Source organism: Sceloporus undulatus, chromosome 9 (assembly GCF_019175285.1).
Source record: "Sceloporus undulatus isolate JIND9_A2432 ecotype Alabama chromosome 9, SceUnd_v1.1, whole genome shotgun sequence".
Classification (NCBI taxonomy): Eukaryota; Metazoa; Chordata; class Lepidosauria; order Squamata; family Phrynosomatidae; genus Sceloporus; species Sceloporus undulatus.
In genome coordinates this window covers 34984215-35009548 of record NC_056530.1, presented here as the reverse complement: position 1 = coordinate 35009548, position 25334 = coordinate 34984215, and the positions used below count along the sequence as shown (strand labels likewise).

Genomic DNA, 25334 nt, shown 5'->3' with positions numbered 1-25334 from the left:
CAAAGCACAAGAAAACCACAATACAAAGGCCAGGGCAAATTTGTCGGCAAAAAAGCGGGTGGGTAAAAAGATGTAAGGAAGCATAGTGAGTGAGCTCAGCCGACTTAGGAACTGAGCGGTTCACACAGTACTGTATCCTGTGAGGTGGGCATCCATTGTTATTCGCATTGGCCTTGGCGCCATCAGGGCATGATTTGGGGACAGAAGGAACTGGCATGGAGGGGCTGAAGAGCAAATGCCAAACCAGGGCTGGCTTGCTCATTTTAAAGTGTAAAACCCTGCTACTCAAAATGGTGATCCCTGTACCAGTGCCAGTCCACAAGCTATCAGCTGCTAGGCTGTGAAGAATTGCTAAGGGAAAAAAATAAAGAGTGGTAACCATAGGGCCAAATATGGCAGAGATCCCTGGTGCATGATGGGGGGATTGCTAGCCTCTCACATCAGATAGTGACATCACTAACTAGGATGTTGCCTGGTGTGGGAAAGGCATGCATGTGCCCCTCCTGCCCTGGAGAGGAAGCCCAAGTTTGGAGCAGATGGGAAGAGTGTGTGTTCACCCCTCCTAATCCAAATGGGGAGGGCGAGGCCCCAACTTGGTGTCACCCCCTTTTCTGGGTGTCACCCAGTGCAGTCTGAAGCCCCCGCGCACACACCCCTGATGCCCCTGCAGATAGTATAAGAAACACTAATGTAAAACACACTACCATGTCAAGGCAGGTTGAGGTTATTGTGAGATCACAGAGTCCAAAGCAACATAAACCCATGCTTCCATAAATGTGTGATCTCCTGATGTTGGACTATAGCTCTCAGAAACCATGATCCTTGGCCAATACTGACTGGGACATTCTGTAAGTTGTAGTCCAACATCCCTCAGGGACCACATAAGTTGAGGAATCTGCTAACCCTAGAATCATAGAACTTGAAGAGGCTTCATGGGCCACCAGGTCCAATCCCTGCTCAGTGCAGGAACTCCAGCTACAGCGTCCCCAGCAGATACTGTGTTCCTACATGGCAGGGAGTTGGACTAGATGGCCCTTGTGGTGTCTTCCAACTCTATGATTCCATGGGCCTGAAGCCAAAATAAAGCTGCTTCAGGTCTTAGAAATGACTTAGGCTTAGAATAATAAGAGTTGGAAGAGACCACAAGGACCATGTAGTCCAACTTCCTGCCATGCTTAGGACTGCCATCCTTTAGACTGGAGCATGGCTTTGGTGTGGCTTCTGGCCTCTTAGGATGCATGCATCATTTAAACATCATGGCTCCAAAGTGGCCCAAAGGAACTTTATTTTGGCCTCTCAGTTCGGGCCCTATGATTCTAGGGAGCTGTCCAGCCTCTTTTTAAGGCGATCCAGAAAAGGAGACCCTACTACCTCTCTAGGCCATTGGTTCCATTGCCAAATTACTCTTATCTCAAGAAGTTCCTTCTAACTTTCAATCGAAATCTACCCTCCTCTAACTTAAAACCATTAGACCTGGTCCTTCCATCTGGGGCAGCAGAGAACAGGGCTTTCCCCTCCTCTCTGGAGCACCCCTTGAGGTTTTTAAAAGTGCGAACATGCCACACTTCAGTCCTCTCTTCACCAAACAGAACATGCCCTGCTCCTTCGACCTTTCCTCATATCTTCGTAATCTCAACCAGGCCCAAGGCAACACGGCTGGCTCTTCAGGTGTTGCTGGATGGGAATGCCCATCAGCCCCAGCTGGGATAGCCAATGGAGGGAGGTAACAGGAGGTGTAGTCCAACAATGTCTGGATAGCTACACCTTCCTCTGTGCCAACACTGGCTTGGGAAGATCAATGCCATCAATGGTTTAGCTGTGAGTTCCACCATGTTTTTTAAGGTCCATGTTTATATAAGAAGAACCTTGCTGGAGAGAAGCACGGCTTTTCCTGTATTAGCCAGATGGCAGGCAGAACATGATGGGAAGAAACATTCCCACAGCTTGGAAAACAATTTGGACTACAGCTTCCAGGATTTCCCTGCCAGAAGCCAAGATGAGTGGGCATTCTGGGAGCTATAGTTTAATGGAAATAATTTCCCCAAGCTTTGGCATTTTCAGCTATATGGTATCTGTCCATTCACTCTTCCCCCAGTCTTGGAAGTAAAACATTACAAGCAACGGGATTGTGTACAATGGGTTCCTGTCTTCACGTTTTGTAACAAAGGAGTAACAAAGGCCCCATACAGACTGGCCAAAATAAAGCTGCTTTGGGTCACTTTGGAGGTATGCTGTTTAAATGATGCATGCATCCTAAAAGTCCAGAAGCCGTGCCAAAGCCATGATCCAGTCCTAAGGACTAGAGCACAGCTTTGGCACAGTTTCCAAACTCTTAGTACGCATGCATCATTGAAACAGCATACCTCCAAAGTGACCCAAAGCAGCTTTATTTTGGCCTGTCTGTATGGAGCCATCGCTAGATTTAAAAAGGAACATATAAAGGAAGAGGCACATCATTTGGTTCTCTTTTGTGGGTGAGTATAGTGTTTTATCCTCAAGATATGGAGGAGGGAATCCTATCATAGGGTTTTCTTGGCTAGATTTATTCAGAGCTTGTTTGCTGTTGCCTTCCTTGGAGGCTGAGCGAGTGGGACTTGTTCAGTTACCCAATGGATTTCTATGGCTGTGCAGGGATTTGAATCCTGGACTCCTAGTCCAACACTCAAACCGCTTCACCACATTGGCCTATTCTACCAATTAAAATGAGTGGGATTATAATAGGTTGTAACAAATTACACAATTAATTATTTTTCAATGTAACTTTTGGTGTGCTGCTTGCTCCCTCCGCACCAGCTGATATTCAGAGATTGACTGCCTCTGAAATGGAAGCTTCCTCTGGGCTAGCTTTTGGACATGATTATTTCTTTTTATTATTTTAATGGTAATGGATTTCTAAAAACGTGGCAAGGATCTAAGAACTGCCTTGTTCAATCTGCCCAGCACTCTTCATTTCCAGTGTTTGGTTCTTTTTGTTTTTGCTTTTGAAGCCTCTTAAAAATAGCTTCAAAGAGCTGGCTGTTCCTTGTGTTTATCTCTTGTACAGACTTGGTCTTCAAAGGTACACTGCTCCTGTAGAATGAGGTTCCATTTTGCCATTCCCAGCTAATGTTGACACACAAGGTGTTGAGTACTCTACTCTTTTGATCTGAAACCTTTTCCTGTGGCTTTAAGTATGTTTTTGGGGACTAATCCAAACTGCCCAATCCTGGGTGGAAACTTACTCCGAGGATGCCCAGAGGTACCCATTTCATGTCAAAGCACAGCACCTCCGAGAGTAGAAACGGCTTTGGACCCTTAACCTTCCTCCAGGTTCAAGAGGGACTTTGCTTGTTGCCAGAGGCAAAAGATCCAAAAGGTATTTCTTGTCTCCTTGTAATTAAGACAGAGTGGAGCCTAAATAACCTAAAGGCACGAGATCCCATCTGATCTTGGAAGTTAAACAGGATCGGCCCTGATTAGGATGAGACATTTCAAAGGAAAGAATGGTCAAAACCCTCTCTGAGTATTCCTCGCCTAAGAAAATGCTCTGAAACAGGGACGTAGCCAGGATTTTGGGAAGGGGGGGTCCAGACTAAGTGCCGCCATTATAATGGGGCTTGGGTGCAGTGGCGCAACAGTGGGCGCCATTCATTTTATCTAACAGAAGGGGGGGGTCCGGACCCCAAGAACCCCCCCCCTTGGCTACGTCCCTGTCTGAAATGCATGGAGGTGTTATAAGTCCATAGGTAACCTGAAGGCACATATGCACACAATTAAGACAGGACATGTTCTCCTACAGAAACCCTATTGGTGTGAACGAGGCTGCTCAAGTACAGCACTCCGGGCCAGATTGCCCTTGCTTTCTGTGGCTGGGTCAGAGAGTATTTAAAACTACATATTTTTAGTCATTTGATGTTTCCTGAACTGCTCTGGCTACATCCCATGGAATCCTGGACTACCTAGGAGACTCTGTGTCATGTAGTGGTTAGAATGTTGAACTACAAATCCCTGCTTGGCCATGGGAACCCTAGGGTGCCAAAAACCAAAACAAAACCCTGCATTAAGTTGGAAATAACATAAATGCACACAGCACCAACACCAACTGGGATATGTAGGGTTTTCTAGTCAAGTGCTACAATTCTGAAGCAGAACTCTCTAGTAGTATCCCTCTCCAAACGACAAATCCCAGGATTCCCATAGAACTGAGTCATGGGAGTGAACATGATATCAAACTGCTATAACTGTACTATGCAGATAAACTGACTGATTTGGAGCTGAACATGCATTTCTGCCATTTATCATATCTTCAGTTTTCTTTCCATACAATCATAGAATCATAGAAACATAGAGTTGGAAGAGACCACAAGGGTCATCTAGTCCAATTCCCTGCCATGCAGGAAATCTCACTCAAAGCATCCCCATTGACAGATGGCCATCCAACCTCTGCTTAAAGACCTCCAAAGAAGGAGATTCCACTACACTCCGAAGGAGTTTATTCCATTGTCGAACAGCCCTTATTGTCAAGAAGTTCCTCCTAATGTTGAGCTGGAATCTCTTTTCCTGCAGCTTGCATCCATTGTTCTGGGTCCTGTTCTCTGGAGCAGCAGAAAACAAGCTTGCTCCCTCCTCAATCCTTTTGTTTCTTTCTTGTGTAAGAACACTGCAAACACTTTGAGGCAGAGAATTTCCGATTTCCCCATTCCTCTTGGAAAGTTCCAGGAGTTTCAGTGTTGAGGCAGAGAAGAGGATGAATTCTTTAATAAATGAAGGTGAAGGATCTAAAAGCCTCAGGCTCTGCTATGCTTGAGGGTGCCCTGGACTCATCTCAACGGCATCAAAAGGACAGTGACCCAGAAACCAAATGCGCTCAATTAGTAAAATGTGCTGGAGAAACCTTCCTAGCTTGAACTGGGAAAGAAAGGAATTCTGCTCTAGCCAATCCTCCTGTGACTGTGTGTGCCTGCCTATATCAGGCAAGGTAAACAGCAGCTGCCACCAGTAACCCTTACTGAACATGCATAAGCAGCCAAACAGAAAGGGAAGAGCAGATAAGCCTGTGTCACCAACATATTTTTAACCCCACCATAGGCTATCAAAATGGAAATCATAAGAAAGGTGGAGGCTGAAAGAGTAATTCCGGGATGCATTTTGGAAGAAGCCTCCAAGTGGTCTCTAGGTGGTTCAAAATGTTTTTATTGGTATAAACTTTACTTGGACTAGTTGTTTCATTTCATGTGTACAGACTGTTCGGTTTGGATAAAGGTTTACTGAAAGCTATTGAAGTTTTCTTATTTTTTTGTCACGTAGGAACTGCTCCTTATTCTTTGCATGTTATTTCTGCCTTTCGTGCCACATTTTTATTAAACAAATCATGCTCAGAACACACTGACTTTGTTAACTGAGGAATGCCTATAACATATCATCAACATCAATAACAATGTAAAATCATTATGTCCAAAGTTTTAAGATGGTTTTAAGAAACCAGTCAGCCATCACCGATAGGGAGCGGTGCCTATATTTGTTTATAAAAGTGTATATTTTGATTACATGTATTGTTAGTTTGTCTTATGTTATATTCTATTTTTTGGATTTTATCTGGATAATTGTTTTGCAATTGTATAGTATCTTTTTATACTTTATAATTCCTTCCTTCCTCTGGGTCTATTTGTGTATGCACATTTATTTCAGATTGTAGGCCTTTGGCCGAACCTATTTGGCTTTGGTTGTTCTACTGTAAAACGCCTGCACATCAATGGCACTATATAATTGGTGGCGGGATGTGAGGATGATTTTTCTATCCTAGTGCCCTCCAAGGACCAACAGACAACCAAAAATACAAAGTATGAGAGGAGAGGGAGCAAATCGGAAAGTAGCTACCTTCCACTCCTGTGTGCTTAAATGGTAGATGATGTGGAGTGGGTCTGCAACCTCTTAAAAAGTTAGCCGCCATTCCTGGAGATGAGGCTGCGTCCGTATTAAGAAATAACCCAGTTTGATACCACTTTAACCATTGTGGGTCAATGCTATGAAATTATGGGATTTGCGGTTTGTTGTGGCACCAGAGCTCTCTGACGGGAGAAGGCTAAAATTTTTATACAACTACCATTGCTAGGATTCCGAAGCACAAAGCCATAGCAGTTAAAGTGGTGTCAAACTGGATTATTTCTGCAGTGCAGATGCAGCCACAGTGTGTTCCTAGAAAAAGGCAGCCTGGAGGGGCTGAGGCTGAAAGAACAGCCTTGAGGGATACATGGGCTCCTTGGTCTAAATAATAATACATAATAAAAAGTGGTGCAAGAAAAGTCAGACACTCTGCTTTTGCCAAATGGGACCTCAGCCCCTCTGGGTTCGTCTATGATCCACTCTCTCCTGCCTCTTGGTCTGATCATAGTTTGAATTTTAGTCCATGGAGCCCGAGGGAACCAATTGACATGAGACCTAGGGATGTCATTCTGCCCAGTTTTCTCCTCCAAGGAGGCAATGAGAATTTCAAGAATGTTATTAAGGTTCTGAAAAATTATTCAAAAACGGTGCAGTTTTCAAGACAATCAGTTCAAGATTCTATGCAAAAATGTACATTTTTTTTGCACAAGTGGAAAAATGGCAATTTCTGTGCAGAGCATGCTATGATTTTTCTGCACAGAAGAACATTATGTCCCTATGGAAAATCAAATGTAATGTTTGCATAGAGAACATCTCAGACTGCTAAGATCTATCAGTCTAGATTCTTCTCATCAGGATTTCTCAAAACTTAAGTGACACCATTTTCACCATTTCTTTCTGTTGGGTGTGTGTGTGTGTATATATATAATATATATATATATGCCTCCTCTTCCTCCTCTGAGAACAAGCCCTCTTTCTGTTGGCCTCAGCCCTTCCAAGCGGAAGGAAGGGTGCGGTCATTCTGGCCTGTCCTTCCTCATCCCTGGCCAGAGTTCGCACCTTGGCCTCAGGCTTTGGACAGCATTCCTGACGCACCTGAGCCAACCTGGGCCACAGCTTGGCATGTGTCAGGCAAGGAGCTGGGTCCTGGCGGTGCTACGTCTCTCCTTTCTTGTGGGTATGTAGGAATGTGTGCTCTCTCCCCCCCCTGTTAGCTCCACAATCTCAAGAGTTTCAGAGGTTGGCATGGGTCCCTGGATAGGTGCTGGGAGGAAAGGTGGCAGGAGAGTCCCAGGGATGCTCGCCACTGAGGTGGGCTCTGCCATGTATGCCACAAGCCATGCCAAGGCAAACATCTTTACTTTTCTTCTTGTTCACATAGAGATATAAGAGAAATTGAAGGGGAGAGAAAGAAGGAGATGCACCACATTCCCTCTAATGGAATGCTCTTCCTAAACAGGTACTTCAGGGGTATCAGGCTGCATGCCCAACATGGCCAGGGATGATGGGAGATGCAGTCCGGCACATCCTTTCTTCTTTTGGGTGGAAGCTGATCTTGGAAAGAGGAAAAGGCACTTGCCTTTGGGAGGAGGCAGAGGGTTAACTGCCATTAAACTCTGAATTTCAGAGGGTGAATTTAAAGTGGATTGTCTTAATAGGTGTTGTCTGATTTGTTCTTTTACACCACCAGTGTGTGTCTGTGTGTAAACGATGTTGTGGATTTGTTCATCTGTTGTAATTTGTAAACCTGTTGTCGTTCCCTGCCTCAATCCATGGGCAGAGGCGGTAAGAGGTAATAATAACAAACAACATAATAATAATAATATGCCAACCATAGATCCTAGTGAAACGTCAGCAATAAAATGTTCTAGAAACATGGCCACATAGCCCGAAACCCACAAAAAAATACTACTAATAATAATAATCCAGTGAAGAGGGAGAGAAAGCACTTTACACATTGTTCAAGAGGCACTCTCTTCTTTTCCATGGGGTTGCCAAGCACTGGAAACCATTCTGAGGCTGGCACCCTTGCTTTCTTTCTCAGGATCAAAACCTGCCTTCAGCTCTGTTCCTGGACGCTGGCCGGGTGGGGGTCGGACTGAAAGACAACCTCCAGCTTCCCCTTCCAGATGTTTGCCACCTGGCAGCAATTATTCCTAAGCGGAGAGCTTACCAGGCCGAAGGGGGCCTCCTACAGCTACCGAGCAGACCTGCCATAACCTCCTGTGCCAGATGTCTGCATCTTGGGTTGTGATCCTGGAAGGAAAAGCCCTCTGTTTAATCTCAGAGGCACCCCACTTGGATTGGCTCTTGAGCCCTTGGGGTCCTGCACATTCCTCCGGCACTTTCTTCAATGGTGGCTTACGGATCATAAACAGCCTGACACAAGTTTACCCCGTGTATTGTCAAAGCCAGCATGGCCTAGTGGTTCGGGTTTAGACCAGGGTTTGAATCCTTCTGGGTAGACCTTGGACACATCACACTTTCTCAGCCTCAGGGGAAAGCAAGGCAAAGGCAACCCCCCTCTGTACAAACCTTGCCATTAAAATCCCATTGACAGGTGGCCATAAGTCAGAAACAACTGGAAGGCACACAGCTAGAAACCTCACAAGTGGAGAATCAGGGAGGGGCTAAAGCAGTGGTTCCAACCTGTGGGTCGGGACCCCTTTGGGGATCGAACGACCCTTTCACGGGGGTCGCCTAAGACCATTGGAAACACATACTATTACTTGCTAATTAGCTTACTTCTGTTCACCGCTATGATCTTTGGAATAGGGTAAGATAAATAAAACAAATTTATTATTATTATTATTATTATTATTATTATTATTTGCATGTAGCATGAAAAAATTGTATGGTTAGGGGTCGCCACAACATGAGGAACTGTATTAAAGGAGCGCGGCATTAGAAAGGTTGGGAACCACGTGCTAATGCAGAGGCACTCTGCTCATGCTCAGGAACCCTTGGTCCTCATGGTGAGGGGATGGAGGAGAAGCCACCTCCAGAGTCTTAGGCCTCTGAATGGAGGGGTGCCCCTATTGTGGGGTTGATTGGCCACCCCTGAGGCTGAAAGAGTGTGCCTTGGCCAGGGTCTCCCCAGAGGGTCTCCTCCAGGGCCTGGCCATGGCCACCCCTCCTTTACCTTTTGGGAAGAGAAAAGGGCGGGGAAAAGAAGGGCACATGGGCGTGGCCAAGGACCGCCCCGCCCCTTTGGTGGGGGTGTCCTTCGAGGGCGCCCCAGGGCCCTCCCGGCGCTGAGCGAATGAAGCGGAGGGGCGGGAGCGCGCGCGCGGAGAGGACGGGGGCGCGCCTGGAAGCAGCAGCAGCAGCAGCGAAGGAGGCGGAGGAGGAGGAGCTGGTTGGCGCGCTGTGTGTCTGGCTCTCCGGGGTGGATGCTGGTGGAGGCGAGGCGGTGGTGGCGAGGCTCCTGGGCCGGGATGGCCGCCCTGCCGCTGCCCCCGCGGCTCCCCTGCTCCTGCTCTTTTGCCCGGGGAGCCTCGGCAACCGGCACGCCGTCCACGGGAACAGCTCCAACCCGCAGTGAGTCCCCGGAGGAGGAGGAGGAAGGGAGGGAGGGAGGGACGGGGGCAAAGGGGGGATCGGAAGACCTACAGGGGTTTGGGGCGTGTCAAGGGGGGATCAGACTCTCTGGAGGGATTGGGGGGGCAAGGGGGGGTCGGAAGAAATGGAGGGTTGGGGAGATCAGGCTCCCTAGAAGATTTGGGGGGCAAAGGCGAGCATCAAGAGACCTGTAGGGATTTGGGGGATTGGGGGACAAAGGGGGGATCGGAAAGACTGGAGGGGTTTGGGGGATTTGGGGGGGAGAGGGGCACGTGCAAGAGGGGGGATCAAAGAATCGGGGGGGTTGGGGAGATGGGAAGACCTGGAGGAATTTGGGGGGGGGGCAAGGGGGATTGGAAGACCTACAGGGATTTGGGGGGCTTGGGGGGGTCAGTGGGGGGGAGAGGTGACACTGCAAATGGGGGGATCGGAATACTGGAGGGGTTTGGGGATTAGGGGGGGGGGGAGAAGGAGGGCACTTGTGGGGAGAGGATCGGAATGCCTAGGAAGGTTGTGGGGGTTCTTGCTTGTCCCTCTCCTGCCGGTGTGTGTGTTGTGTTTGTGTGGGAGACAGTGTGCAACATGGAGGCTGCCCTCCCCCTCCGTCTGGCCTCTGTCTGGAGTGGGACCCCCGCTCTTCTTCTTCTTTGCCCCTTCCCTCCCTCCCAGGATCCTGCATCAGGCCTTCCTTCTTCTTGGGGTTGGGAGAAAGGGGGAAATCTTAGGTTTATCCTTTCTGCCCCTCCGTCGGGTTTTTCCCTTTGGAAGAGGCCCTGGTTGAAGGGGAGAAGCAGAAGGGGGGAAGGAGGGGAAGTGGGGGGGGGAGAGCCGTGTGGGTGAAGGTGGGAATTGGCTGCCCTTTGCTCCCCTCAAGAATTGGGGGTGGCACACACAGAGACACACATGGGCATCCCCAGGAGGGTCTTGGCTGGCCTCTTATGAGGGGGGGTCTTGGGATAGAGGGGGGCACAGACAAGCCCCCCCCCACCAAGCAAATCCCCTGCCCCATGCTTCTCCTCATCTCCAGAGGCACAGCCAAGACCCTCCTTGTGCTGCCCATGTGCCTCTCTCTGTCTTGGCATGACCTATTTCTTAGCCTAGGTGTGACTTCGGATGACAGGCCACCGTGCACCAGCACACTCTCAGGAAGGTGGCTGGGTTGTGAGACTGGCAATGAAGAACACAAAGACACACACAGCACACACACACACACACACACGGTGCGAGGTGCTCCTTGCGTTGCCTCCCATCCCCAGGGTGCCCCGTGGCACGTGCAACGCCAGGCAACGCCAGGCCTCCTTTGGGGACTGGTGAGGTTTTAGGCAACACACACACACAGACTAAAATACACACGTTGTGTCAAGATAGGCCGAATTGATGATGGCGAATCGAACCCTGCAAGAGGCCGAGGTGGAATCAGTCTCCCTTGAAGAAATCGGAAAGGGATCCCATGGTCTCCTTTCCTGGCAAGGAACCTGAAAGGGACTGATCGGATCCCAGGGTCCTTTCCTAAAAGGGACCTGAAAGGTGTTTAAAGGATCCCATGGTCTCTTCCTGAAAAGGAACCTGAAAGGGATTTGAGGGATCCCAGGGTCCCTTCCTAAAAGGGATTTGAGGGATTCCAGGGTCCCTTCCTAAAAGGGATTTGAGGGATCCCACAGTTCCTTTCCCACTCTTTAAAAACACCCAAGGAAAGGCCAATCTGTCTTTGCCTTCTTCACTCAGGACCCTTCCTTCCCAATGGCCACAGAGGGAGGCTGGAGGGGTGTGTAGTTGTGCATGTGGAAAGGAGGCCCCATAGCTCCCTCCCTGAACCACTGGGGTGTGTGGGAGGGTTGACACCCATGGAGCATTAAGAGCTGGAGGGGTTTTATGGGGGGATTGGGCTTCCTCCTTGGAAATACATAGTAACTACTGTTTATTGGGGGGAATCTATTATTATTGTGGGGGGGGTCGGAGGGGCGTCTCCTCAGGAGTATAGTTTTATGGGAGGGGAGTCTGAGTGTCTTCTCCTTGTGGAGTAGTTCCCCAGTGAGAAGAGGAATTAAAAAATATTCGCCTCACGCCATTCTTGTGTGTCTTTGGCTTCCAAAGCAGCGTGGGGTGTGTACGTGTGGAGAAAGGTTGCCCGCCATGTGTTGGCTCCGAACATGGGGTTCAAGAGGAGGAGGCATGCCTGCCACCCCACCTTGAGGAGGAGTCAAGGTGGCAGTTTTGTGGCTGGGTTTTAGAACAACCGTCCTTCTCCTTATGCATTCATGTGTGGTCCCCTCGGAGTCCCAGCGGCCGGCTGACAACCTTGTGCAAGCAACAAAGCTGTCTGGTTTCCTCTCCCCGTCCCCATCCAGTCCCTTGGAATTGCTCTGTGGTGGTAGCCATGGCCAGAATATGGTTGCCATCCAGTAGAAAGTGCTGCCCTCCTCCCAGAGGCCACCTCCTCACCCACTCTCCCCTTCTGGTGGGCTACTGTGAAGAGAGGCATGGTGTTCTCTCTGTGGAGGTGATGGGATCAGATCCACAGAACCCAGTTGCCCCAGTGGCATAAGGAGGCCCTTGGCCTGTGGCTTTGGCCTCCACAAGTGCGCCTGTTTCTAGAGAGAAATGAGAGAGAGAGAGAGACAAGAAGTGGAACCATTCCATCACTGGTGTTATTTTTTATGTGGGTTTCTCTCTCCTCCTCCCTTTCCCCCTTAAATCAATGGGGTTTTTAAAGTAATAATCTGGAAATTGTCATGGCTGCCGAGCGACACCGCAGGGAGCCAGATCAATGGGGGGAGTTAACAACGGCACCTGTGCCGCATCCCTAATGCCTTACTACCACCACCCCAGAGGACACGGCAACTGGGTTGGCGCTCAGGTTGCTCAGCGCAGTCGCAAAAAGTGGGTGGCCGTGTGGCTCAGAGCAGGGCTGGCTCTCTAGGCCTGGAGTCGCTGTGGCCCAGTTGTGCTGGAGCGCACTGTCCTCCTCCTGCTCTCTTGGCACGAGTGCCGCCTTCCCCTTAATGGCTTCCATTTTCCTTGGGAAGTGGCCATTAAAACTGAAGGAGTGGGGACAAATTGAGCGGGAATTATGTTCCTGCCTGCCCCCAAATGTGACATCTTTCTCTCCCGCACCCCAAGCCCAGTCTTCCCAGCCAGTCTGCCTTGGCTGTCTGTCTGTCCTTGTGCGACTGGGTCTCACGCCCTCTGTTCGTCCCCCGTCTCCCTCTCGCTCTCTCTTGCTTGCTCACTCCTCTTTTGTGTATGGAGGGAGCACTGTCTCCTTTGAGAGTGTGATCTGAGGCGGAAGCCCAGGCCCATAAATTGTGCCTCTTGAATCGGGTGCTGGCGGGCATCGCACAATGGCAGAGGGGCTGAGGCGGGACCCCTTTGGCTGGGACCACCCCACCTACCTCTTCCTATGGTCAGGGCTTTCTAACCTGGCCTGACTTTAGTGATGTGTGTGGCGGGAGGTGTGGGGCCGTGCAGCTTGTGTGTGAGCATGTGTGTGTGAATGTGAAGGGAAAGGATGGTTGCTAGGGAGCTGCACAAAGGGCTCAGGTAGAAGTTGCTCTGCAGAGCCTGACCCACAATGCACTGGGCTCCCTTGGCAATGGCGGACAGGGCAGGCCTAACCTGGCAAGGGCCTTGACTTGGCATCTTTCCTGGGGAGGCTCTCTACATCATGGACCCCCAATTGAGCCATTTGTAGTCATTACCTGGACCTACCTCCATAGCAGTTAAACTACTGCTCTTTTTTGGGGTGTAGAGAAGACCTTTGCAGGACCCATACACTCCCTATTTATTTGGGTCCTATCTTTTCTCATCCCCTCAAACCGTCGCCATAGGTCCTAGACCCTTGTTTTTGTGGTGGCGGCAGCGGCGATGGCGGTTGTGGGGGGTGCTGCCGCAGAGCCAGCATGTCGGGGATATTTATGGCGAAGCAGTGCGGCAGAGCTGGCTGGATTGCAAGCCGGGCGGCACCGTATCCTTGTGCTGGGGTTTTGGGGATAAATTATGGGTGGAATTGGCCCTTCTGGGGTTGGTCGCTGGGTGTTAGACAAACCATAAAACAATCCTCCAGGAAAGGTCGGCCCTCCCTCCCGCACTTAGGCTGCTCTGAAGACATTTCATCCGGCCCCAGAGGGAAGAGCGCAGCTGGACTTTGGGGTCCAGGCTTGCGAAAAATCTTGGGGTGGGGTCTCTTTTTTGACACCTTCCTCCTCCATAGACCCAAGCCTTCCTGATTTCCTTGGAAATGTACGAGGGAATCTGCCTTCACTTTTGTACGGAGAGTGCTGGTGTTTCTAAATACCTGCTCCCAGATCTGGGCTTTCTTAAGTTTTTTGGGAGGGTGGGTAGTCAGATGCCCTAAATGGGGCATTTGCATGATCCCACATTCTCCTCGTGGCACTCTCCTTTCCTCACCTTCGGCCCCAGTCTTTGAATTGAGAGGAAATGGAAGCCAAGTGGAGATTGTTGCTCCTTCTCCTTGTTCCTGTCAGTGGTTGTGTCACTCCAACTGGGGAGTGAGCCTTGGCAGGTGGCTGGCAACACTAGACTCTGGTCCCACTCCCATCCTGCTTCTTCTCTTTCTTTTATAGCATCTGACGGCAAATAGGCATTTGGATTTCTGCTCTTTGTTCCTGTCTTACACCTCTTCTCTCCAAAACATGGTTGGCTGCTTGCTCAATCTTCCCTCTTTTGGTCATTGGTCACAACTTGTAATCGTGGCTTTAAAACCATCATCCATTTCCACATTTAAGCAGTGAGTTTAGGGTTCCATTTTTTTTTTTAAACCTCATTTCTTATGGACCAGGTTTTTTTAAGGCACCAAACGATGGGATTTTCCAAGTTCTCAGTTCCCTCCCCTCCAGCCATTACAGGTATGTCTCAGTTAATGAAATAGATGCGCTGCTGGGCATGACTTCTTTAACAACAGCAATAAAATGGTACCAGAGGCAGAAATAACATGAATAGGGTTAGTTAGGTCTGTTACAGACTGCCAAAATAAAGCTGCTTTGGGTCTCTTTGGAGGTATGCTGTTTAAATGATGCATGGGTCCTAAGAATCCGGAAGCTGCACCAAAGCTTCACTCCAGTGCTTAGGAATGGAGTGTGGCTTTGATGCGACCTCCAGACTCTTAGGACCCATGCGTCATTTACATAGCATACCTCCAAAGAGACCCAAAGCAGCTTTATTTTGGCAGTCTGTAACAGGCCTTAGGTTCCTACACTTCTCAAAAGAAGAGCACTTCAACACATTTCAGCAGACTTCTTATCCAATACTAGTAGTATGCACATGTGAAATGAAACAAACAAGTTCAGGCAACCCTTGTATCACCAAAGAAAAATGTTTCCAACCTGGTGCAGATCATTTGAAAGCTTACACCAAGATGTATCCAGGGATGACTTTCTTCAGCCTTCACTTCTCTTACGATTTCCATTTTGGTGGCCAAAATAATAGATCCTTGAATTTTTTTTACATCCTGGGGGTAGCTGCTGAGGCAAGCTTTTTGCTTTCCTCTTGTCTCTAGGTTTTGGAGTTCTGACATGCCACTTCTGTTTACCTTGCCTATTGTTGGCAAGCAGACATAGCTATGATGTGTCATCTAGAATAGAATCCCAGTCTTTCCCAACTCAAGCTTTATTGCATGTACTGTAGACATGCTGCTGGAGGCTGACACTGAAAGTATGTCTTTATCCAGTACTCCTTCACTGTCTTCTCAATACTGATGCTGCTAAAAAAAAATCTAGCTAGAGAGAGAACAAGGAAGAAAGGGGGGCAGATATAAAAAGACCTTTTGAAAAGGAACTTCTTTGTCAGAAGCTTTGTTACTGATGTATGCTTGTATTGCAATAGGTCAGTGATGGTGAACCTTTTAGAGGCCGAGTGCCCAAACTGCAACCCAAAACCCACTTGTTTATTGCAAAGTGCCATGTCCCTCTGGCTTTCCAGTGGCAAACTCTGTGCTGGGGCAATGGCACATGTGCCCAAACAGAGGGCTCTGAGTGCCACCTCTGGCACGCGTGCCATAGGTTCGCCATCACTGCAATAGGTAATGCTTTCTTGAGTACTGTCAAAATAACCCGGGTTTTCTGCTTTTGCCACGCTTTATTGCAACAGAATTTGATCAAATAAGGATCAGAATCGATTTCAAGTGGGAACGATGGTCATATAAATCGATTTGCAATTCCTTGTACATTGTAGTGGGAGCGGCCCCTTGTTTTCAACCCTGTTCTGTACGGGTTTTTAGGCCTGTTACAAGTTGTACGTATGTGTGTACAAACACATTTTAAACTCTCTGTAACAGTTCTATCCCAAATACGGCAATATCTTTGGCATCTTTCTATTTCTTTCTATTTCTTTATTTCCCCACCTTTCTCCTGATATGGGACCCAAGGCAGCTTACAATGAGGTTATGGAGCTAAAAACCTGATGATAAAAAAGTTAAAACCCAGTTAAGCAAGCAAGCCTATTAAAACATCATGAATGTTAAAAAGTGTAATAAGATCATTAAAAAGAATAAGAAAGATAAAAATCTAGCACATGCACCCCTTTAAAAAACACCCTCCTCCCACTACCATTTAATCATAGAATGATAATAATAATAATAATAATAATAATAATAATAATAATAATAATAAATGTTATTTATGTTTCCCCGCCTCTCCCAGTGGATCCAAGCGAGGTTACAGATTAAGTATTAAAGCAGATCCTTAGGCCACTGTGGTATGTGTGTATAGCAATAGACTTGTGGTTCTGAGTTCTGGAAATGGTAATTGGTTTGGGATGGATGGAGAAGGTGCTGAGAGCTGGTCTTCCTGGGGGGGTTCCTACAAACACAATATCCCTGGATCTTTCAGTCGTATTTCTCAGGCCTTGGGATTCCTCCCTGTGTGGACCCCCTTTTCAATTAAGAAGCAAAGAGCTTGGACTGTGAAAGGCCATTCCAATTATTATTTTTGTAAAAGACAAGCTACAAGTTTGTTTATCTGAAAGCTTCTAATCCTCATTTTTTCCCCTCAAAGCAGTGAAGAGTATTAAAAACGTATTTGCGCATGTATCCAAGGAATACTGTGGAAGAAACTGACCTTATCTTCACAGAAGGGAGAATAATACCAGCTTAGCGCCATCCTACTAAGCGTGGAAGAAATCTTCCCGAACGCTTTCAGGAGCTGCATTCAGATATTAGGGACCATCACCACTCTTCTGATCTGACAATGTGGGGTTCTAGGGTTAGGGGTTGCGGATCAGATTGGCAAAGGAGCGTTGCATACTGTTCAGAGCTCCAAGGGGAAATACCACAATATCCACAAGTTACCAAATTTGTGCACAGAAGGCATTTTTGTATAGAAAAGGAACATGCATCTTGCATGTGATGCAGGGTTACAGATGTGACTGTCCTGGATTTGCGTTGAGGAGATCTAGATCTGAATCCCTCCTCAACCATGAAGCTCAGTGGGTGACCCCTGACTTGTCACATTACTGTTGTGGCAGACTGGGCATAACAAAACAAATACAATGGAAGGCTTTTCTCTCTTGTTTGCCTTGTAGGCTTCTCAGAAGCTGTGGAGCAGTTTGATTATTTTAAGACCCTGGGCTTAGAAGTCTCATAGGTGTGTAGTGGGTTTTCTATATTACAATGTGTGTTACGTTGTGTTGTTTCAAAATGCAGAGAGCTGGCATTGGTGTGTTTGGGGGACACCCCACTTTTGTTTGTCCTGATGATCGGAGCCTTGGACATCTGCTTACCCCGATAGTGCCACTGATAAGGGATATCTGTTTAGTTGGCATAGAAAACAGGATGTTGGCTTATGAGATAGAACCTACTAATCCCAATAATACTGGCGAAAACACATTTTGCTGGGAAAACATTTGCAACCAGTAACACATAATGCCTGGAAGTGACATGTTTAAATCAGAAACTCAGTCCTTTGGGAAGGAGAGTGACTGGTTTTTTGCCATTTTTATGGCAAAATGTGATGGAGACTGGGAGAGGGTTGTGGGTCACAAAATGTGGTTCTGCTCTGAGATCCGACCTTTCTCATACTAGCAAGTGGAATTGCTGGGCAAGTAAAGCGTGTAAAACATAGATGTCTCAACATGTGCAGAACGGCTTGGGGATGTGCGTGTGTGTCTGGGCGCATGTGGTGAATGGACTGCAAAAACCTGTCCCTCGTCAATACAGCCTCCCAGTTTTGGAATGACTGAACATTCAGGGGGTGGCATACCAGAGGTCTCTTTGTTGCTCTAGTGTATCAGGCTGTTGTAGATTGGGAATTGTCTCTTCAAACAGGCAGCCCCTTGTGAGATGTCCATGCGTCTGGGAGAAGTGTAGGCCTTGGTTTTCCTTGGACAGCTGAGCCTAAGGCTGGGCTGGTTTAAACTTTATCACCCTGTGCAAGCATGTCAGGGAAAGCTGCTCATCATTTTGCCACCAACCCACATGGAAGTGGTACATCTGGGGAGAGGCAGGCTATTAATAATAATAATAATAATAATAATAATAATAATAATAAGCAGTAGTGCTTGGATTATGGAGGGAAAAGGAAGCAGAGAGTAGCTAGGGTGCATAGGAGTGGAATTCAAAGATACAGCTGTGTTAATCTGTTGAATCAGTATGTAGAGAGATCTTGTAGCATCTTTGAGACTGTAAGAAAGAAGTTGGCAGCAGGAGCTTTCCTAGACTTCAGTCTACTTCCTCAGATACATTTGGTCCAAATGCATCTGAGGAAGTACACTTAAGTCTACGAAAGCTCATGCTGCCAAGTTCTTTCTTTCAATTAGTCTTGAAGATGCTACAAGATCTCTCTACAATACATACTAGGTCCATAGGAAGCTACCTTAAAGTCATTGGCCAGTCTCATCTAGCCCTATGCATTTGGACTGTTTGCAGCTCTCCATAGAAGGCTGCTTCCCACCATCTCCTACCTGAGTCTTTCAAGTGAGGATGCCAGGAAGCGAACCTGAGGCCTTTTGTACACAAAGCAATTTCTCTATCACTGTTCTACAGCCCTTTCCCAATTCTTCCAGTTTTAGCCAATTTTTTACCCCTTTTGTACCTTTCTAGTGATGATAGAAGGTTTGCATAACTTCAAAGTGGATAATGATGACATTGAAACAGGTGTTGTAAACCCGCTTGGCTCAGTTGTAAAATTGAAATGGAGAGTGTAGTCAAGGAAGCAGAGGAAGACTAGGATTTGGAAGGGCGGCTCTGAAGGAGCTAAACAAGATCCTCAAATGAAAAGATAAATTGTGATATGCCAAAGTCAAAATCATCCATGGCAGACTGTTGCTAGAGATTCAGAGCCCAGGAATTGATTTGAAGGACCAAAAATGTTTCCAGGGCTTCTCCGGGAGAAAAAAAATCACTTGTGTTTGTTTGCCTGAAGGTTTCTTTGTTTCAGCATGGCACAATTTGGATGTAACGCTTTACAAGTAGTAATGACATTAGCCTCAGTCCTGTTACTTTTTGCAATAGCAAGGGCATTTCATTAACAGAACACGGAAATACCCGATAATTACTCCCAAAAGGTTTTGGAAGGGAAGAGGAGAGGTCGTTTTCAAATATTTTTTGGCCACATTTCTATTTAAAGGTGTTCTTTTTTAAAATTAAAAGTAAATTGAAACGGAAAAATTTCAGCATATATAGTGAAACATAACACACATGTAGAAACAACACGTGGGTCTGAATCCTGTCAGTTGTTCCAAATTAGTGTAAACCTGTTGAATCAGTTGTTGAATGGTGAGTCAACATATAGGTAAATTCCACTGATTTAACTGGTTATAGTAATGTGCAACAAGTGATGTGACAAATGCATCAATACAGTAGAGTCTCGATTATCCAACATAAACGGGACCGACTGATTGTCGGATGACCGAAAATGTTGGATAATCCAATGACGGCGTGTGTGCACATGCACGCACGCCGCCATTGGGGACAGTGGCTCCCTTGGAGCTGAAGGAGTCTAAGTCTCGCCTCAGCGCGGCTTGGACTCCTTCAGTCCCAAGGGAGACCTGGTTTCCCTCCACTTGAAGGGAGCTCTCTGGAGCTCCCTTCCAGCCGAGGGAAAGCAAGCCGCCGGGGAGGGGACTGGGCCAAGGCTAGAATCCCTTCCTCAGTGGCCTGGTTCCAGCCGAGGGACAGCTAGCACCCGCGGGGGGCCCCTCTCTCCCAAAGGGGGCCCTGGGGCTCCCTTTGGAGGGAAGGCTAGCGCCGGCGGGCCTTCAGCCCCCTTCTCTCCAGAGGGAGCCCAAGAGCTCCCTTTAGAGAGAAGGCTAGCGCCGGAGGGGCTTCAGCCCCCTTCTCTCCAGAGGGAGCCCAAGAGCTCCCTTTGGAGGGAAGGCTAGCACGTGGTGGGTGCTGTGCTTGGGGCCTGGTGTGCTGCACTCTGCCATGCTTGGAGCCCTTTTTGTCTGGGGGCGTGGTAAGGGCTCCAAGCCATGCCTACCGACCAGTCAGACGTCAGATAAACCGGAACGTCGGATCAACGAAGATCGGATTAACAAGACTCTACTGTATTAGTGAAGCTGTATTAGTGAAATAGCATTTTTGCACAACAACTCTTAAGATTTTTTTCCTCCCCATTCAGAGAAGAGAATTTGCCCTTCAAACCATAACACCATCTCAGCAACAGTACCCCATTCAAAAACAACCACAACATACCTTCGGAAGCAGCTAGTGCTGATCCAAGAAATTGCTACAAACAGCTTCCTGAAAGAATTGCACAAGTGGACACAGAGGCAATAGCAACCAGCAGAACCCAAGGAGCTTCATCCTAAGACTTCTTTAGATCAGTGCTATAGAACACGGGTCCCCAGAGACTTTCTAGGTCAAAAAGAAACAATGGTAGTCAATGTGAACAAATACAGCACCATTTCCTGACATTCTGGGAAAACCAGTGTGTTGTAGTGTTTTGAGCATTGGGCTACAACAACAACAGCAATAATAAAATATTTATTTATATCCCGCCTCTTCCGTTTGGGGATCGAGGCGGGTAACAACAGAGTTTATGATAGACAATATAAAAACAATAAAACCCTGACCCAACCCTCCCTCCCAGACTAAAAAATCAACATAAAACTTGATTAAAATATATAACAATACAATACAACATTACAAGATTATTCTACAATCTGCGAACGACGAGGAGATATAGTAGGAAGGACGGATAGAATCGGTTCTGCTGGAAGAGAAAGGTTTTTGTCACTTTTTAAAAAGCCTCCAATGAGGATAACTGGCGAATCTCTTCCGGCCGGTCATTCCAAGCTTTAGGAGCCGTAGCAGAAAAAGACCTCCGAGACGTGACCGCCAATCTGGTCTTTTTTGGATGTAAAAGATTTTCCTGGAGGAACGGAGTGTACGGGGAGGATTATATGGGAGGAGGCGTTCCTTCAAGTAGACTGGACCCAGGCCATGTAGGGCTTTGTAGGTAATAACCAACACCTTGTACTGAGCTTGGAACCTAATAGGCAGCCAGTATAATGACTTTAGAATAGGTGTAATTCGGTCAAACCTAGATTTTCCGGTGACTAGTCTGGCTGCCATGTTTTGTATCAGTTGAAGCTTCTGGACATGGCACAAGAGTTGCCCCATGTAGAGCACATTACAGAAATCAAGACGAGAGGTTACCAGGGCATGTACAACCATTTCTAGGTCCCGCTGCTCCAAGTAGGGGCGTAACTGGCGTATCAGCAGAAGCTGATAACAGGTGCTCCTGGCTGCCGCATCAATCTGAGAGGACAGATGAAGCGACGAATCCAGGAGCACTCCCAAGCTGCGAACGCAGTCCTTCAGGGGAAGTGTGACCCCAACTAGGACTGGTGAACATATCTCCAAACCCGGGTTGGGGTTACCTATCACGAGTACCTCCATTTTGTTTGGATTCAACTTAAGTCTATTTTCCCTCATCCAGTCCATTACCAACCTCAGGCAGTCATTCAGAGGAGAGATGCCCTCCTTGGTCACTGAAATAGTCCGAGACATAGAGAAATAGATTTGGGTGCACTCAGCCATGGAAACCCACTAAGTGATCTTGGGCAAGCCATTTTGTCTCAGTATCAGAGGAAGGCAAAGGCTAAATTTCTTTGAACAAATCTTGCCGAGGATGCCCTGTTAGGATCATCATAAGTTGGAAACAACTTGGACTTCTGGGTTGGATCGGTGGACCGAGAAGACGTGTTCGTGGGAGCTCCGCGTTCGGGTCGGCAAGGCGTGGTGGCATAGCTGCTTCTGATAGTAGCTACAGCAAGTGGGGAAATGAGAGCATTGGTCCTCCAAATAAGAATCCTCCCTGAATGAAATTTTCCTCCAGTCCCACAATTTCTAGCAGTGCAAAGAGTGAGACACTGAAAATCTTTCACACCTATTTCCTATTGGCATTCCCTTGGTGACTTTGCCTGCCCCTTTTCTTGGATGTCTAAACTGCCTTGCTAAATTCTCAGCCAAAGGTTTAAATTCCTGCACTGTTTGAAATATGGGGACCGAAGGAAGAATTTTTAGTAAAGGGCAATGCTGCCCTCCCCATAGCTATACCCTTGATAGGAAAGGGAAAAATGCTGTCCCTTTCTCTCTCCATAAGATATGTTAAGAAGCAGTCTGGAAGAATCCACTGTTTGAAGGAAGAAAAAAACCATTTGCCAATGGATTGCAAACTACCCAGTTATCTAGGAGGCATAGATCAGACTCTAGCTTCTGCCCACCCCTCTGGAGTATTGAGTGGTGTTTACAGGAGAGGTGGTAATAATATTAGAAGAAGCCTTTCATCTCTCTTCCGGGACTGTAAGTATCTATTGTGCTGAACAGGGAGACTTTTAAGATAAGAAACCTTCTTAACTTTCAGGCCGGGGGAACGGCAGGATGCAGAAGGCATGGAGGGAAGTCACCTGCTGCATGCGCTTGTGGGTGAATTTCTCATGGGAGGCAGTGGTAGGGAAAGCCAAAGGAAAATTAGATGAGAAGACAGTCGCAAAAACAGGGATCAATCAGTCTTGCTCAGCAAGAAGTGATTCATTGTTTTTGTGAGATGCTAAGCTCTTGCCTTTTTCAAACAGGGCTTGCAGTCAAGTCTTTATTTTCTTTATCTACTCACATTTTTTTAATGCTCCGCTGTGACGGAATTTAACAGGCAGCTCAATTGGTTTTTAAAAAAACGCAGAATAGCGTTTAAAAGAATAAACCTGAATAGTCTAGCCAAGTTACAATAAACTTAGGAGGCCAAGTTGTGTGACATAACGGGAGAATAAAAAGTGGCGCAAAGGCATCACCTTTGCCAGACATCCTACAATCAGCCGAAATGGATTTGTTTTCTGCGGGCAATCCAAGTTTGGGATATTACTTTAAACAAAATAGTGCTCATTCTTGCGGAAAAGGTGGGAGATGATGATTGATGATGACTTTAAAAATAAATAAAATTGTGTATTACTTTTTACACCAGGTGGTTTTTAAAATCATAGTACATTAAACCAGCATGACTTGGGTTACATTTAAAAATCCTTTTTAAAAAAGATTATAAGGCCCTAAATCCCCTGAAAATATCCTCCAGTAATTTGTTCAAGTAGCCATTAACCGTGTTTTCAGACAAGAACGATCCATTAAATTATTTTTTTAAGTAACAGTATTAAGCCTGTCTTGCATGGCCTTCTAAGACTTTGTAGGCGACATCATTATGTGTAATGTGTTACATCCAGGCTTGAGGCCTGTCCTTGAGCTATTCCTGCTTTGCTGCTTCAAAGGGGTACTGCCAGATACTTAAAAATACGTAAAGGGTCAAGCCCCTGGGAAATAATTTGCATATGCTGTTCTGTATCTATTCTAAATTATTCATATAGAAATACAACCCTAGGAAACAGACTCAGGCAGAGGTCCCATGTCCCCAGGCTTAGCAGTTCCCACAAGTTAGGCAAAACAAGATTTCAGTGTGGATATTATAGAAGGAAAATGCACAAAAAGGCAACAAAATGAGGAAGGGGATAAAGTCTTTCCCCCGTTGAGGAAACATTACAACAGTCTTCCCCAACCGGCTGCCTTCTTGATGTTTCAGACTGCAACCTCCAGTAGGTCTGAGCATTGGCCAGATTGGCTTGGGCTAATGGGAGTTTGAAGCCAAAATGCCTGGAGGATGCTAAGTTATCTGGGTTCACAGTGTTTGGGGCCACTTAGAGAAATGGTTTACTGTCATCCAGGGTGTGGGTAGGGTGGCATGAATGAAATCCTGTCCCCTCCCAATCCCTCATTCTGAATCTGTTTTCCACATCAACATTAGGAGGAACTTCCTGACAGTAAGGGCTGTTCGACAGTGGAACACAATCCCTCGGAGTGTGGTGGTGTCTCCTTCCTTAGAGGTCTTTAAGCAGAGGCTGTATGGCCATCTGTCAGGGCTGCTTTGATTGTGATTTCCTGCATGGCAGGGGGTTGGACTGGATGGCCCTTGCGGTCTCTTCCAACTCTATGACTCTATGATTCTATGATTCTATGATATGCAGTTAGGACAGCCTATTCCCACATAGATACTATCTTGACCTTCTGGGTGAATGTCATACAAGGTTTCAGTGTATAGATAGAACCACGGTCTCTCATGTCCTGTTGCAGGCCCATTGCTATAAGGTTAGGACACCAGAGTGAAGATGGTAGGCTTTGTGTGAAAACAAGCCAAGGGACCCTTTCATGCTGCACAGTTATAGCACTATTCTTCCATTTTATCTGCCACGATTCTGTCCTGTGGAACCGTGGGGTTTGTAGTTTGGGGGGACTCTAGAGATCATTGGCTGAAATTCTAATAGTGCTTCCTAAAGAGCAATCTCAGAATTCAGTAGGATGTTGCCATGGCAGTCCAACTGGAATGGTAGTGGTCTAACTCTATAAGGTGGGAGGATGCTAGGAGTTTCTTACTACAGTCAGATTTCCATATTCATGGATTCATTATCCACAGACTGGTTTGAAAATACCTTTAAAAACATAGATTCCAAAAAGCAAACCTCGATTTTACCATTTTATACAAAGGATACCATTTTACTGTGCCATCGTATTTAACAGGACTTGAGCACGGATCCTGGCACCAGACCCCATCAGATACCAAGGGCTCATTGGACTTTTGAAATCCTTAGCAGACGTGTTATAGCTTACTGTACATTTCTGTGCAGTTGATCCGGGTTCATAATGTTGCCAATCCTCTGGGAATTGTATAGTCCTACTCCTGGTTCTGGGGTGTCTGCTGCCAGGGGTCGCTTTACTCTGAGGCCAGCGATGATCACATGGGAAGATCTGGAACAAATCGGAAGTTTAAAAAATGTGCTGTAATTGGAGATATACCACGTTCTGCTGCTGAACGGACGGAACATCATCTAGTCTGTTTGCACCAGAACCAGGGTTTGGGCCATATGGCATTCAGACTCCCCGCCGAGAGGACTGGGGGGTGGTAGGAGGACTCTTTATTTGGCCTATGCAGACAGGGTCTCTGTTTCCCATGCCATTTTGTTTAAGGGCTGTGGTCTGCTCATGGGCCATTGCCCAGCCAGCTGGCAGCTTGGGCAAAACAGAGATCTGGGTGTGGTGCTGCTCTTTCTTCAGCATCTTCTTATCTTTGCTTTTCTGATGTTATCATAATTATGATCAGGATTACTCAAATAGTTGGAGATGCATCATTTAAAAAATATTCAGCAAACGCTTACTGTCCCAAGATCTCCAAGCCATCTACCAGCAAGTAACAAAGCAAAATGAATAACATGGGAGATGCAAATAACACATCAAAACCAAACACAAAAGTCCAAAGTGTCAAGATTGGGTGTTTAGTTCTTAAGAAACATCCAAGAAGAGTCAGCATGGTGTAGAGGTTTGGACTAGGACACTCGGAGACTAGAGTTCAAATCCCTGCTTGGCCATGGAAACTCACTGGGAGACCTTGGGCATGTCAAAGGAAGGCAATGATAAA

At 46.9% G+C, this 25334-nt stretch overlaps 1 protein-coding gene across 1 annotated transcript in view; it reads left to right on the top strand.

Moving 5' to 3' along the window:
- The first annotated feature begins 1556 nt into the window (after window positions 1-1556).
- The window catches only part of LOC121916184 (ephrin-A3-like), a 91866-nt gene continuing 68088 nt past the window's right edge, over window positions 1557-25334 (top strand). Inside the window, exons 1-2 of the mRNA XM_042441005.1 lie at window positions 1557-1723; window positions 9199-9402. Coding sequence (XP_042296939.1) covers window positions 1557-1723; window positions 9199-9402 — 371 coding nt within the window. The remainder of the gene's footprint in view (window positions 1724-9198; window positions 9403-25334) is intronic.